Consider the following 13,414-nt stretch of genomic DNA (forward strand, 5'->3'; position numbering starts at 1 on the left):
TAGAGAGGATCATGGTAATTCTATGTCCAGGGGGTGAAAAACACCAAAGAAGGTGAAATGAAATAGCTTAAATAATATAAACCTGGTCAGGTCCTAATTTCACTATTTATGCCCAAAACCTCACCAACATAGCTACACTGTTAATCTTCTGAGTCATGAAATGAAAACTGGCATATTTTACAGCATCATCTCAATTACAGAATTTAAAAACTCAAACTGTCTTCTTTCCTAAATACACTAGACATTCACCATAAACCATATTATGAAATAAATGTATAGGATAATAGTCCTGAAAGAAGTTATGACTTGATTATCTAATTGATACAAAACAGTTGATTTAAATAATTCTGAGGATTAACAATTAAAACAATATTCTTATTCACTCAAAATTAAATATATATATATTCAAAATCTCTGTTTAAGGCAGATTTGCAACTGATGAATGGAGTATCAATTTCTGTATTTCAAACTTAACAGTTGGTGGTATTATGGCTGTTCATCTAACTGGAATGCCCCGTCCATTAACAAATGAACAAATGTGAAGAAGCCACTAGCTAACAATGGGTAATGACCATTAACGACTGATGAGGTAAGGCATTCGATTCCTGTTACAAAACTTATATTTGTGTTAACTGAATTTTAATCGGAATCACATTCAACAGAGCAAACAACTGAAAAGACCAGGAAGAGAGAAGAAAATTAAAAATAAAAGCTTTTGAACATTTTAATGTAATTTACATTTACCTAAAAGATGTAATACACAAGTATGCTGTTCTTTATCCAAAATTCAAATAATCAAATTTTCCCCTAACAAATTCAAGCTATGCTCAATACAAATTCAGTCCAATCTTTTATATCATCCTGATCTAAAATGTTTTACAACGATAAAAGATTTTCTTAATGATGATCTTGATGCTCAAAAATGATTTCTGATTGAAAAGTTAAATTAATAGTTTGTATTGTTACTATATCCTAACATTCAATTTCTTTAGAGCTGGTACCAGCATTAGACTGGAAGCAGCAAATGGGACGTCATTACTAGCAAGGAATTGGGACTGAGAGAAATAATGCAAAGCAAATGTAGTTGGAGTGCTGACTGGGAATTAGAGTGGGCCAAGCTTTGAAGGAAGTGGATTTAGAGGAGCTAGAGAGCCCTAAGTGTAAGTATATGCTACTGGTCAAGAACAGGTCGAGTAGGGGCTGGCCTGGTGGTGCAGCAATTAAGTTCACATGTTCCACTTTGGTGGCCCAGGGTTCGCCGGTTCGGATCCCGGGTGTGGACATGGCACCACTTGGCAAGCAATGCTGCGGTAGGCGTCCCACATAGAAAGTGGAGGAAGATGGGCACAGATGTTAGTTTAGGGCCAGTCTTCCTCAGTAAAAAGAGAAGGACTGGCAGCAGATGTTGGCTCAGGGCTAATCTTCCTCAAAAAAAAAGAACTGGTCAGTAGAGGTTGACAACAGGAGGCTCATGGAGGTAAAGATTATATACAACTGGATTAGGCAGAAGAGGTTAAAGCCCAGCGTTTTTTAAGACATTTATGATAAATGTAGTAAAATTTGACAAATTAATCCAAACATTCAAGAACTACAGTCACATACCCATATGTAAAAAGGAAAGGACTTAAACGATAGGCATGACTATACTAACAACCAGTGGTTGTATAAATCATGACTTTAATTCTGAGATTTTTCTAGGAAGGTCAGAAAACAGGTAGAATCAAAGAGAAAGGCCTACATACGTATAATAAGAGGCCTGAAGAGTCTATACAGAGACCTTAGAATGAAAAAAAAAAGCAGTTAACAGATATATATATAACTTGTATTTATTTGTATATAAGTAATTTGTATTTAAATACATAAAACCAGTTTGCTTAAGCCAAAGTGAATCTGAAGGGGATAAATGTTAAGCCATAAATGGATTTAATACTAAATGAAAAAAGAATTATTTATACCTCTACCATCTACTCTGTGGATTATTTTAGAGTGAACATTAATTGGATTCAGCCTCCAAAGCCCATCTACTATTTGTTAGCATATTTGTAGAATATGTTAATTATCTTCCTGAGTCATTCTGAAGATGAAATGAAATAAGGGACACGAAAACATTTTGAAAATGTAGAAGTTCCAGTCTAGAATATCTAAGAAATTATTGATTTTTTTTTTTTTGCAAAGTAAAGTGTATTTGGTAAGATAAAGGAGACTCAGAAAAAAATTATTATTCTGGTTTCAAATAAAATGTAAATTGGGGCTGGTTCTGTGGCCTAGTGGTTAAGTTTGCCCCACTCTACTTCAGCAGTCTGGGGTTGGTTCCTGGGCACAGACCTACACCAATTGTCGGTGGCCATGTTGTGGTGGTGACCCACATACAAAATAGAGGAAGCTGGCACAGATACTAGCTCAGGGCAAATTTTCGTCAGCAAAAAAATAAAATAAAAAAAAAAATAAAATGTAAATTATTTTGGCATTGTCTGTACCATTGCTCTACTCTATTTGTTTGCCACTCAAAGGTTAATTACATACTAATGAACAATAATATTTTTTTACAGTTTATTTGAAGAGATCATATTGATAAAATCATGACAGAATAGTCAATTGATCAATCAATCAAAACTTTTCATTGATATTTGGCCATAGATTGATGACCAAGTATAACATAAATTTATAATCTTTTGACGAAATTTCTAGTTCAGCCACTACCCCCAAAATTAAAGAAATAATTTTGGATAGTTTCTTCTTTGGGGAATTTCTCATTGCTAATATTTCATGTTTAGTCTTCACAAAAATCAATGAGTAAGTATCAAGATTCCCACCAGACAGTTCCAAGGGTTGTCATGGATGCAAACCTTACATCTGAGAACAACACAGTTCTTTAATTTATGTCTATAACAATAGAAAAAAAGAGGACAAAGTTCTTAATATTTTGGAAATACTTTGCAAAATGAATGGGAATGACCCTTTTCCTATTCTCATATTTAATTACTTGTTTCATGTCTGTCTCCTCTGCTAGACCTCAAATTCTCTAAGTACAAGGACAATGTCTTTTTCACTGTTATAACCCCTGTGTCTAATAACATGCCCTGCACACAAGAGATGCTTAGTGACAGAATGAATAATAAATAACTAGCATTTGCAGAGTGTAGTTACAACACACTTTTCTGTACCCTCTCTCATTTGATCTTCATAAGAGTGCTTATTCTATGAGTGTGACAGATGGGGAAGTAAAGACTCAGAAAGATTCTTAGTAAAGGCTAGTAAAAAGAAGCACCAGGTCTCAAACTCATGATAAAAAGCATGAAGGAGGCCAGCCCCAAGGCCTAGTGGTTAAGTTCAGCATGCTCTGCTCTGGTGGCCTGGGTTTAGTTCCTAGGTGTGGACCTATGCCACTCGTCGGCAGCCATGCTGTGGCAGCAACCCACCTACAAAATAGAGGAAGACTGACACAGTGTTAGCTCAGGGTGAATCTTCCTCAGGGGGAAAAAAAAAGAGGTAAAAGGTGGCATCATTATTTCCCTTTTTCTCCTCTAGAACATACTTAAAAACTCCAGAGCAAAAAAGGAAGACAGTTATATCATAGAATAATATTTTTTTAAGAAATTAAAACAAACAGGTATTATATAGCATCTTCCAACTGTTGCTATTCCTTTCTATTTCAAGTAGTGAAATAGATAAATAGTGAAATAAAATATTGTTTAGGTACCAGGAATAAAAGATTTGATCCTATTCCTTTAAATCCTATTCCCTAATGGACCAATAAATAAAACCTTTTCCATATCATTAACCTATGAGTGAAAATTCTTTATGTATCCAGCTATCAAGATTGCTTCCATTAATTTATTGAGCTTCCACTCTACATACATTTTGCAATATCTAAATTTTAAAAGCAAAATCCACAAGAAAATCTCCAAATTTTATCTGCAGAGTAATTATTAAGGCCCTACTGTTAGCAAAGAGAAGAGTCTACCTTTGTTCATAAAGTTAACATGCTGAAATTGTAAACTGAAAACTAACCTCCAAAATGAGTGGAACTGAAAGACAAAGCCATAAAGAGGTTAAAACCATTTCAAGTAAAAGACAACAAAGTCATATATTGCCTTTAAAAATATAGCAGTATCCAATTCTAGATTACCATAAATGTCTATAACACAATTTGAAGAAATTGCTCTTTTAGCAATGATTTTAGAAAGCTAAAATATAATTAAATTCAGTGAGTGGGGCAATAAGGTTGAAAATTAATATTTTCTTTAAGCCTAATATACATTTGGTAAAACTATGAGCAGTCACACCTCAACGCTCGTTAAACCTTTTATTGTATATAATATATAAGTAACCATGGGTCATTACTGCCCACTACACTGATCAGCTAAGCCTGTATGTCACGTGAAGGATTATTAAGGAAATGTAGAACTGATGAATGTTTTCACATAAAGCACAGTTTAATTATTTCTTTGACATTCAATTTTCTTTACAAGTCATCCTGTTCTTCACAGTTAATGGTTTTGCTGTTGGCAGACTGAAAGAAATTTTTTCTTCCTGAATCTACTATAAGCAAGTTAACTCTTCACACTCTGAAAACTAGAACCTGTCACTTACTTTTTAAAAACTGTTTTTATTTTACTTGACAAACTAAACAAAAAATAAAAATCATATATCCACTTGAAACAATAGAGAAAGTCAGAGTGAAGTACTCTTTCTTCCCAAACCATCCATGCTTCCCAAAACACTCTTCACCACTGTTACATCCTGGTACATCAATTCCTAAGATTTTACCTATATTTAGGGATTCATTTCTGTGCCGATTTGCACAGCTACACATTTATCCATTTAACTATAAACCTTTTATTAATGAAAAAGAATTATACTGTACATTTAAGTATGCAACTAACTTTTGAGTAATTTATTGATGTGAAAGTCCCATAATACAGAATTAACCATTTTAATATGAACAATTCAGTGGTGTTTAGTACATTTACAATGTTGTGAAATCACCTTCCTCAAACTAGTTATAGAACACTTCTGTCACTCCAAATAAAACCCCTCACTCATTAACCAGTTTCTCCTTATTTCTTCCTCCCTGCAGTCCCAGCAACCATCAATTTGCATTTTGTCTCTGTGGTTTTATGTGTTCTAGATATTTCATATAAACGGAATCATATAATATGTGACTCTGTGTCTGGCGTCTCTCACTTAACCGTAACATTATGAGGTTCATCCACACTGTAGCATGTACTTTCACGCCTTTTTATCACTGAATAATATTCCACAGTATGGATGTACCATAATTTATCTGTTCATCCATTGATGGACCTTTTCCCTGTTTCCAGCAACTTTTTTTGCCCATAACAATATATTACAGACATTTTCCCAGGTTAATACATACAGATAGACATTTTTTTTTTCCTTTTTGAAGAAATATTTTAAAAATCCCTGGTACATCATTTCACCTATCTCCATATTTTGGTATGCATCTCTAAAACTAAGAATATTTTCTTAACTAACCATGATGCCATCATCACTCAGTTTTTATTAAAAATACATATGTTACTTGTTCTATTTGTAATTTGAGGTATTAACTAAAATTATATTCAACTTTAGAGCTTAATTTAGTGATTTCTTGAATTTGTCTTCTATTTAAAAGTTTCATGTTTTGAAATTGATGTTAGCTGACTTTTACCTAGATGATAAATCTTGCCTTTATTCCTCCAATCAAGAAATTTCTAGCCAGGGGCGGGCCCAGTGGCGCAGCGGTTGGGTATGCATGTTCCGCTTCGGCAGCCTGGGGTTCGCCGGTTTGGATCCCGGGTGCGGACATGGCACCACTTGGCAAGCCATGCTGTGGTAGGAGTCCCACATATAAAGTAGAGGAAGATGGGCACGGATGTTAGCTCAGGGCCAATCTTTCTCAGAAAAAAGAGGAGGATTGGCAGATGTTAGTTCAGGGCTACTCTTCCTCGAAAAAAGAAAAAAAAAAAAAGAAATTCCTACCCAAATTAGGAAATAGAAAAATGTAACACATTTTACAATAATGACATTTTAACCATAGTTTAATTTGTATGGTGGAAAAAACATAAGGCTAATGAAGTAAAGATTATGTTTATTTTGAATATTGAATTTTCCAAAGTTTTCTGAAATAATAAAGTACTATTGCTATTAATAATGGTGACCAGGGCTTCAGTATAATTAAGCCAACAGCAATATCTCATTAAAAGCTGTTAATATTGTTATAACTTGGGTCAAAGCAGAAAACTGGCCCAACCTAAAGTCTCAGAATACCTTGTAAATGATACCATATATTTACATACCACTTTTTAGTTTTCAAACATTTTTACTTCTTAAAAAAGTCATGATAAGCCAAATTACAAAGGAAAAATACTGATAAATTTATCCTACTAAAATTAAAAATTTATGTATTTAAAAATACTTGCATTCATTCTAATTCAACTGAGTTATGCAATAAGCCAGAGAAGTAGGACCAGCAGGTGTTATCTCTATCCTGTGGGTGAAACAATCAAGGCTAACAAAGAATGATATGTTTACTGTCATACTACTATAAAAGAGCCAAGTCCTTTGGAAGAATGATTTTGTTAGGAACAGAAAAGAAAAAAACAGATACCTAATCACTTTGTTAATGTAATATGAATATTTGAAAATTTAAACAGTAAGAGTTAATATTCTAACAGAGAGACCTGGTAAAGAATAGCCATTTTTATAGTATATAATCTTTTTCATTTTGTTTAAGTGGAAAAAATTCAGAAGTTTTTCCTAAAAAATTATGAAAATAGTTCTTGAATAAGAATTCATTTATCAGCTGATAACTGTATTATAATATTTCTTAACATACCTAAGTATATAAGTATATTTGAAGTCTCTGTGATATGGTAAATCATATTTAAATTAATGATTAAAAATAAGTTGTGCCAGACAATTTATTTGTTCTAAAGCTAACCTGTCAATATTCAAAGCACAACATAGAGTTTTATAAGATATCTGTCTCACATATGAAAAAATTTAAGTTATAAAAATCTACATTAAGTTAAATGCTATGCCTGATGCCAAAAACTGTTTCCTAAGCATTTACAGACATTTATATAGGTGACATCTTTAAAGATGGATTTAGGAAGACAGCAAGTCTCATCATCAATTATGATTATTAACTGGGAATGAATAACTCAGAAAATTGACCAATAACAACTTGAAGATATTAACATCAATCTTACTAGTTGGCGCTCATCAATTGGTAGTTTAGAAGATTTTACTGGAGAATATTCACAACATTAAAAAAACCTAACAAAAACAAAAGGAAGGAAGAAAAAACAGAAAGAAGGAAACAGACTTGGTGCTGCCCGATACCATCATTGGAAATCTCACAAAAGCTTGAATGGGAAGATTTAAAACCTTTATACCCATGAGATTCCTAAGAAATGTATCTAAGGCACATTGGCAGGGCAGTATGAAATGATTTCTACTGCCACTGGCCATATTGTACCTGTTCTCTGGATAATTAGAGTCCTTCAGTTTCCAAAGCTGTCAATGTGGCATCTTTCACGAGCACTATATTCACTTCAAATAAAACAAACAAAACAAAACAAAATTTGTAATTCAAAAAACAAAAGAACTTAAAAACAAAAACTGTTACTGAAGCAACTTTATAGTTGTGATACAAACAAAAAGTAACTAAGTGAAATACCAGTGATATTTTTAATTTTAAGATTCTTTCTTTGAACTTTATATCACAATTTTATAAAGTTTAAGCCAGGTAGTTTAGGTACTTTTGTACTACACAAGTAAACACATATTTAAAATTTCTTCATTCTATGAGTGTTGAAAGTTTTATATTACTTCATCTCAATATTCAAATAGGTTTATAAAACTATGCTTCACTAAAGATTCCATACACACCCAATATTATGTCCTAAAATATCTGGATAGCTAACTAGAAAGACAGGGAAGAGCCTATTTCACAATTATTAAAAATAAATAAATAAAACAAAATTTACATATATGTACCATACCTGCAGTTGACCATTTAATGAACTCAAGTCTTCTGCTTTCTTCTCTAAAGACTGAACCCAGACTTTCCTTTTTTGTCGGCATCTTGAAGCTGCTGCTCTATTTCGCTCCAGAAACTTCCTCCTTTTTTCATCAGGATCTTCATTAGCTGCTCTTCTTCGACGACCACTTGTATTTTGGGTCTGTGGAGCTGTGTGAGCTGGAGAAGCCTAGAATAAACACAATGGGAGCTTCTTATATTTGTATCTCGTGAAGGCACATAGGCAGTACAGGGTGGCAGAAGGAGAGAACTACTATTTTCTAAGTCAACACTGTATATATCAATATTTTGGGGCAATGTGAAAATCACTCTGTGGTTTAACAAATTCCTTGAAATAAATGAGCATTGCCAAAACAAGATTCTCACTAATTCACTATCATAGTGAACATATTTTTTTAAAGTTTATATAATATTTTCCTTTATACAGAAATAAGAAATTGAAAATGCAATACAAATGATCATGTATATATCATATTTTTCAAGTGTACTTTTCAACAAACACCATATTATTCAATCCTTTGAAAACTAATTATAAGGTATTAAAGTAAAAAATTTAATAACTTACTTAAATTCACTATGGGAAACCATGTTTTCTATGCTATTTTTGAAATAAAAAATAGCATTAATCTGTAAATTTTCTTTAAAAATTGGTTTCTCTAAAATTAAGGAGGGAAAGTATGTACATACTTAGGTAAACTCAGCTTTTCTTCAGTTTTTGAAATTTAGGGTCAGTCGTTTTCTAAGGGTCAGGTTCACGTAATTATCAGTGCTCATTTTTCTGATGGGTAGAATCCCACAGGACTCCAGATCTTCACTTTAATTGGTCCCCCCACCCCTCAATGGAATGGCCTGGTTATCTCAGATCAGCCAGAGGCAAAAACCTTCAGCCACTAGTGATACTGTCTAGCGCCTAGGACTAAAGCACAGTAAGTCTCTTCAAGCCTCTCACAAATCCCAAAATTGTGCCACAGAACACCTGAATATGGGAGACAGGAAATGAACCCTCAGAAATAGTGCAAAGGAAACAGTACTTTATGGCCATAGGCACTTGATCCAAAGAAGCAGCCTGAAAACAATATTTTATCTATAATTAATTATATTTTTAAATGGTGTGAACAAAGAAAACTTCTATCTTTTCTTAATATAATAAGCAAAAGTCTTATATATAAGCTCAAGATAAGTTCTGTAGGGAAATCACCAAACTAGTTCTCACTCTAAAAAATACAGTTATCGTTTAATATTTTCCAAATAATTAGCAATAAAAATTGTTATTTCATTTATACTTTAATTGTAATAAAGATCAATTATTAAATTATATTTTCTTTTCTTCATTCTCTTTACTTATTGATAATAGTAGGTTTTTTTCTTTTACTCATTTGGCTGAATAGCAGAGAATAATTTTTTTTAAACTGACAACTCAGTTATTATAGCAAATGCTAAGCACAAGTATTAGAAGCAAAAACTATTACAGTTATTATTTGTATATTTTAACTCCTAATAAGGATTTGAGGCTATTTAGCAGCATACATTCCTCCTTCCATTAATTCACTCATTCCACTTCATTAAAAAAATATAGAACTATTCTGGAAACTAGAGATACAGCAGTGAACAAACAGATAAAGTCCTGGCCGCATGGAGCTTCCATCCAATACAATAAAATATAAAGATAAAAAATTAGATCCAGGGAAACTATAGTTAGTATGAGAAAACAAATTATATTCATTTCTTTTAAATAAACTTTTAAAGATGTAAAAAGCATGCTTAGCCTACAGACCATACACAAAAACAGCCATGGCATTTGGCCTGTGAGCCAGTTTGCTAACCCCTGAGTTATGACATTAGAACACACTCACTCACTTTTTCTCTCTTGGTCCCAAAGTAAGGCTGTTTAGTGGATGATAACCACAATTACATTCCACTTTATCTTAAGTTTTGTAAAGATAAAATACAGTTATCTAAATACCTATGCTTAGGAGGCAATTTAAAATTTCCTGTTTGCATGTGTTTATTTAATTGGAAAGTTTTGCTTTTTAATGCCAATGCTAATATTTTTTAAGTAGAGAAGACAAAAGGTCTAGATAGAGTTCTGAAACATTCAACCGAAATATAGTAATCCTTTACTGCAGAAATATACTGTAGACACAGAAATGTCAATCATCTAACAGGCAGTCACAAACTAGAGACAAGTGCAAAGGGGCTCTAGTGTAACAGCTGCTATAAAGCATATCTACTCCTTTTGTGATGTTTCACAGATTTTAATCCAAGAACCATTTGATTCCTGTTAGTAATGTAATACATATATACATTAGTTGTTGAATACAAAAACAACAAAAATGCTTTATTTAAAAAGTATTGATGGATACTGTGCCATGTCAGACCAACATACGGAGACACCCACAGAAACACTTACATGGTGTCTGAGCAGTAACAACTGCTCGACTATTCATTTTTTAATTATTTTAATTAATTTATTTATATCAAAAAATAGAAATATCAATGCTTTTACACTGAACTACATTTTCCTAAGGCTTTTGAAATAACAGTATGACCAGAAATAATTTTGTTCAAAGTATATGAAGTAGTCATTTAAGTTACACTGTATTTGTTTTTTTAAGGATGATAACAGAGTGTTGAACGATAAAAGAAACACACATACCGGAGTTTCTGTAGTGGATGTGGCTGGCTGTTGTAATGACTGTGGTCGAGATTCCTCTGACTGAGTCCTAACCAATCCACTACTATGACCTTTGACAGCATCACCATTGGTAACTGGAGGATGTTGCTGAGTCAAAGCAGCTTTTAATCTCTGAAATGCAAACATGAATTGAAAAAAAGCTCCCTGATTTCCACCCAAATCCAACTCCCAACATACTCTTTGGTTAACCAAAAAAGATATTTGTTAAGGAATGCATAAATACATTTGGTTTTAAAATTAGTTTTCATTTATCATATTCCATTGCATTCCTAAGATCATTATAAATACCATTAAGACAGACAATAGGACCTTTGGAAAGCTTCCCCGCTTTTGTCGTTTTATCTAGTACTACTAGAGGATTCTATACTTTGTTGTATCTAATCAATTCTGAGAAAAGAGTGAAAAATAAAAATACTGTTGACTGAAAATAACTAGCTTTGCTCAACTAAAATAAGTAACACAAGTTAATTACGTACACTTTCATCTATTTTCTTCCACCCCATCCCTATATCCCATATCCCAATCTTCTCAGGCTCTGCCTAGATCCTTAAACCTAAATCTCTTCTTTTCCAGATTTGGGCCCATACAATCTCTGACTGCAGGTGAAAAGGACCTCAGGGACTCTGAGAGACCTGGGACTATCATTGTTGCTATTGTTCTTAATAACTGAGATGTAGTCCTTGAGCCCCAAATAAAGGGTTTTTTTTTTTTTTTTTTTGGTGAGGAAGATAGGCCCTGAGCTAACATCTACTACCAATCTTCCTCTTTTTGCTTGAGCAAGATTGTCCCTGAACTAACATCTGTGCCAATCTTCCTCTATTTTTTTGTAGGTGGGATGCTGTTACAGCATGGCTTAATGAGCAGTGTGTAGGTCCACATGCAGGATCCAAACCTGTGAACCGCTGGCCGCTGAAGTGGAGTGCGTGAACTTAACCACCATACCACCAGGCTGGCCCACCAAATAAAGTTTTATCATAAAGTTTGATGCAAAGATATGTCTATTACATTTTACTCAGATCCACATTCAGGTGCATATTTGAGGGAAGGAGGCTAAAATATCGATATGAGGACTGTGTTGCAGTCTATTCAGTCCTCCCCAAACTTCCTAGTAATAAATAACTGCCTGGCTGTTACATGTTAAAAACAGATTCTTGGAAACCTTTACTCTCTTCCTTCCCTGGATATAACAGAAAGGGGTAGGTAAGAGAGAAGAGCTTTTAAGAAAAGTCCTCAAATGTTTCTAGTACAATTGCTTTCATTCACTCCATCTAAGAACAATTTAGAAAATTTTACAACTATTCAAAAATTTGTAATTTCCCTATTTTCATCTATGCATATCTTCTTACAGTCTGTAAGTGATCCACATCCCTTGAAAACTGAAGCATATATGAATAGGTCACCAAAATTTCCACCAAGGCAATGATTATACCTGGACTAGTGTTAGTGGACATTCTCTCTCTACCGCTAATCGTTGTAGATTCTGGGTATGATTTTAAAAACAAAGTAAGTAGTTAAAAAAAGGTTTTATTGAGGTATAAGTTATATACAGTAAAATGACTTTTTAGTGTACAGTTCTATGAGTTTTAACAAGCACATACAGTCATGCAACCACCCCCTACTACCAGGATACAGAATGGTTCTATTTTTTTTTTTTTTTTTAAAGATTTTATTTTTTCCTTTTTCTCCCCAAAGCCCCCCGGTACATAGTTGTATATTCTTTGTTGTGGCTTCTTCTAGTTGTGGCATGTGGGACGCTGCCTCAGCGTGGTTCGACGAGCAGTGTCATGTCCGCGCCCAGGACTCGAACCAACGAAACACTGGGCCGCCTGCAGCGGAGCGCGCGAACTTAACTGCTCGGCCACGGGGCCAGCCCCCAGAATGGTTCTATTATCCCCCAAATTTCCTCATGCTCCTTTCCTATAACACTCTCCTCCCACCCCCAACCCCTGGAAACCATTAATCTGTTTCCTGATCCCAAAAGTTGTGCCTTCTCCAGAATATCATATAAATAGAATCATACAGTGTATATAGCCTTTCGAATCTGGCTTCTTTAGCATAAGGCACTTGCGATCCATTGTGTCATTATCAGTAGTTTATCAATGAGTTTCTAACAGGACAGCATCTCTGTTTTACAGATTAGGAAACCAGAGCTCATTTGCCCAAGGTCACACAGCCATTAAGCTAGTTCAAATCCTGGATGTGAATCTGGATCTCTTTAATTTCGAACTGTACGATTTTTCCCTGGCATCACGTTACATACATTATCCTACCAAAAAACACAAGAAAAGGTCAAGAAAGATAATCTGAGGCTGGATGGCTTAATGATTCAAAAGACAATCATAAAAGATTAGGAATGCCAAGTCTGATACTGCATCTGCTAAGGCCAGGTCACCCCAGGATCAGGTACGTTCTTCCCCTCTTTTTTGGCAGAACAGTTCTTTATGAATTGCAAACAGCACCATAGTATGTAAAGTCCTAGTATCATCACTGATTAGTATACAGAATGTATACTGTATACAGATTAGTATACAGAATGTATACAGCTGAGAAGACACTTTATGTTCAGACTCTACCTCAAAGTAAGTGTGTAACTCTAAACAAATCATTTAATCTCTGAATCTCAGTTTCCTTATCTGTAAAACTGGGAATAATGATAACTTCCTTGTAGG

At 33.9% G+C, this 13,414-nt stretch overlaps 1 protein-coding gene across 22 annotated transcripts in view; it reads right to left on the reverse strand.

Moving 5' to 3' along the window:
- ATF2 (activating transcription factor 2) overlaps positions 1–13,414 on the reverse strand; it is a 73,250-nt gene that overhangs the window by 9,314 nt on the left and 50,522 nt on the right. For all 22 annotated transcript variants that reach the window (XM_070580246.1, XM_070580242.1, XM_070580227.1 and 19 more), the window contains 2 exons: positions 10,707–10,856; positions 8,013–8,219 (listed from right to left, as the gene is read on the reverse strand). In XM_070580246.1, the coding sequence (XP_070436347.1) occupies positions 8,013–8,219; positions 10,707–10,856 (357 nt within the window). The remainder of the gene's footprint in view (positions 1–8,012; positions 8,220–10,706; positions 10,857–13,414) is intronic.

Source organism: Equus przewalskii, chromosome 17 (genome assembly GCF_037783145.1).
Source record: "Equus przewalskii isolate Varuska chromosome 17, EquPr2, whole genome shotgun sequence".
Classification (NCBI taxonomy): domain Eukaryota; kingdom Metazoa; phylum Chordata; class Mammalia; order Perissodactyla; family Equidae; genus Equus; species Equus przewalskii.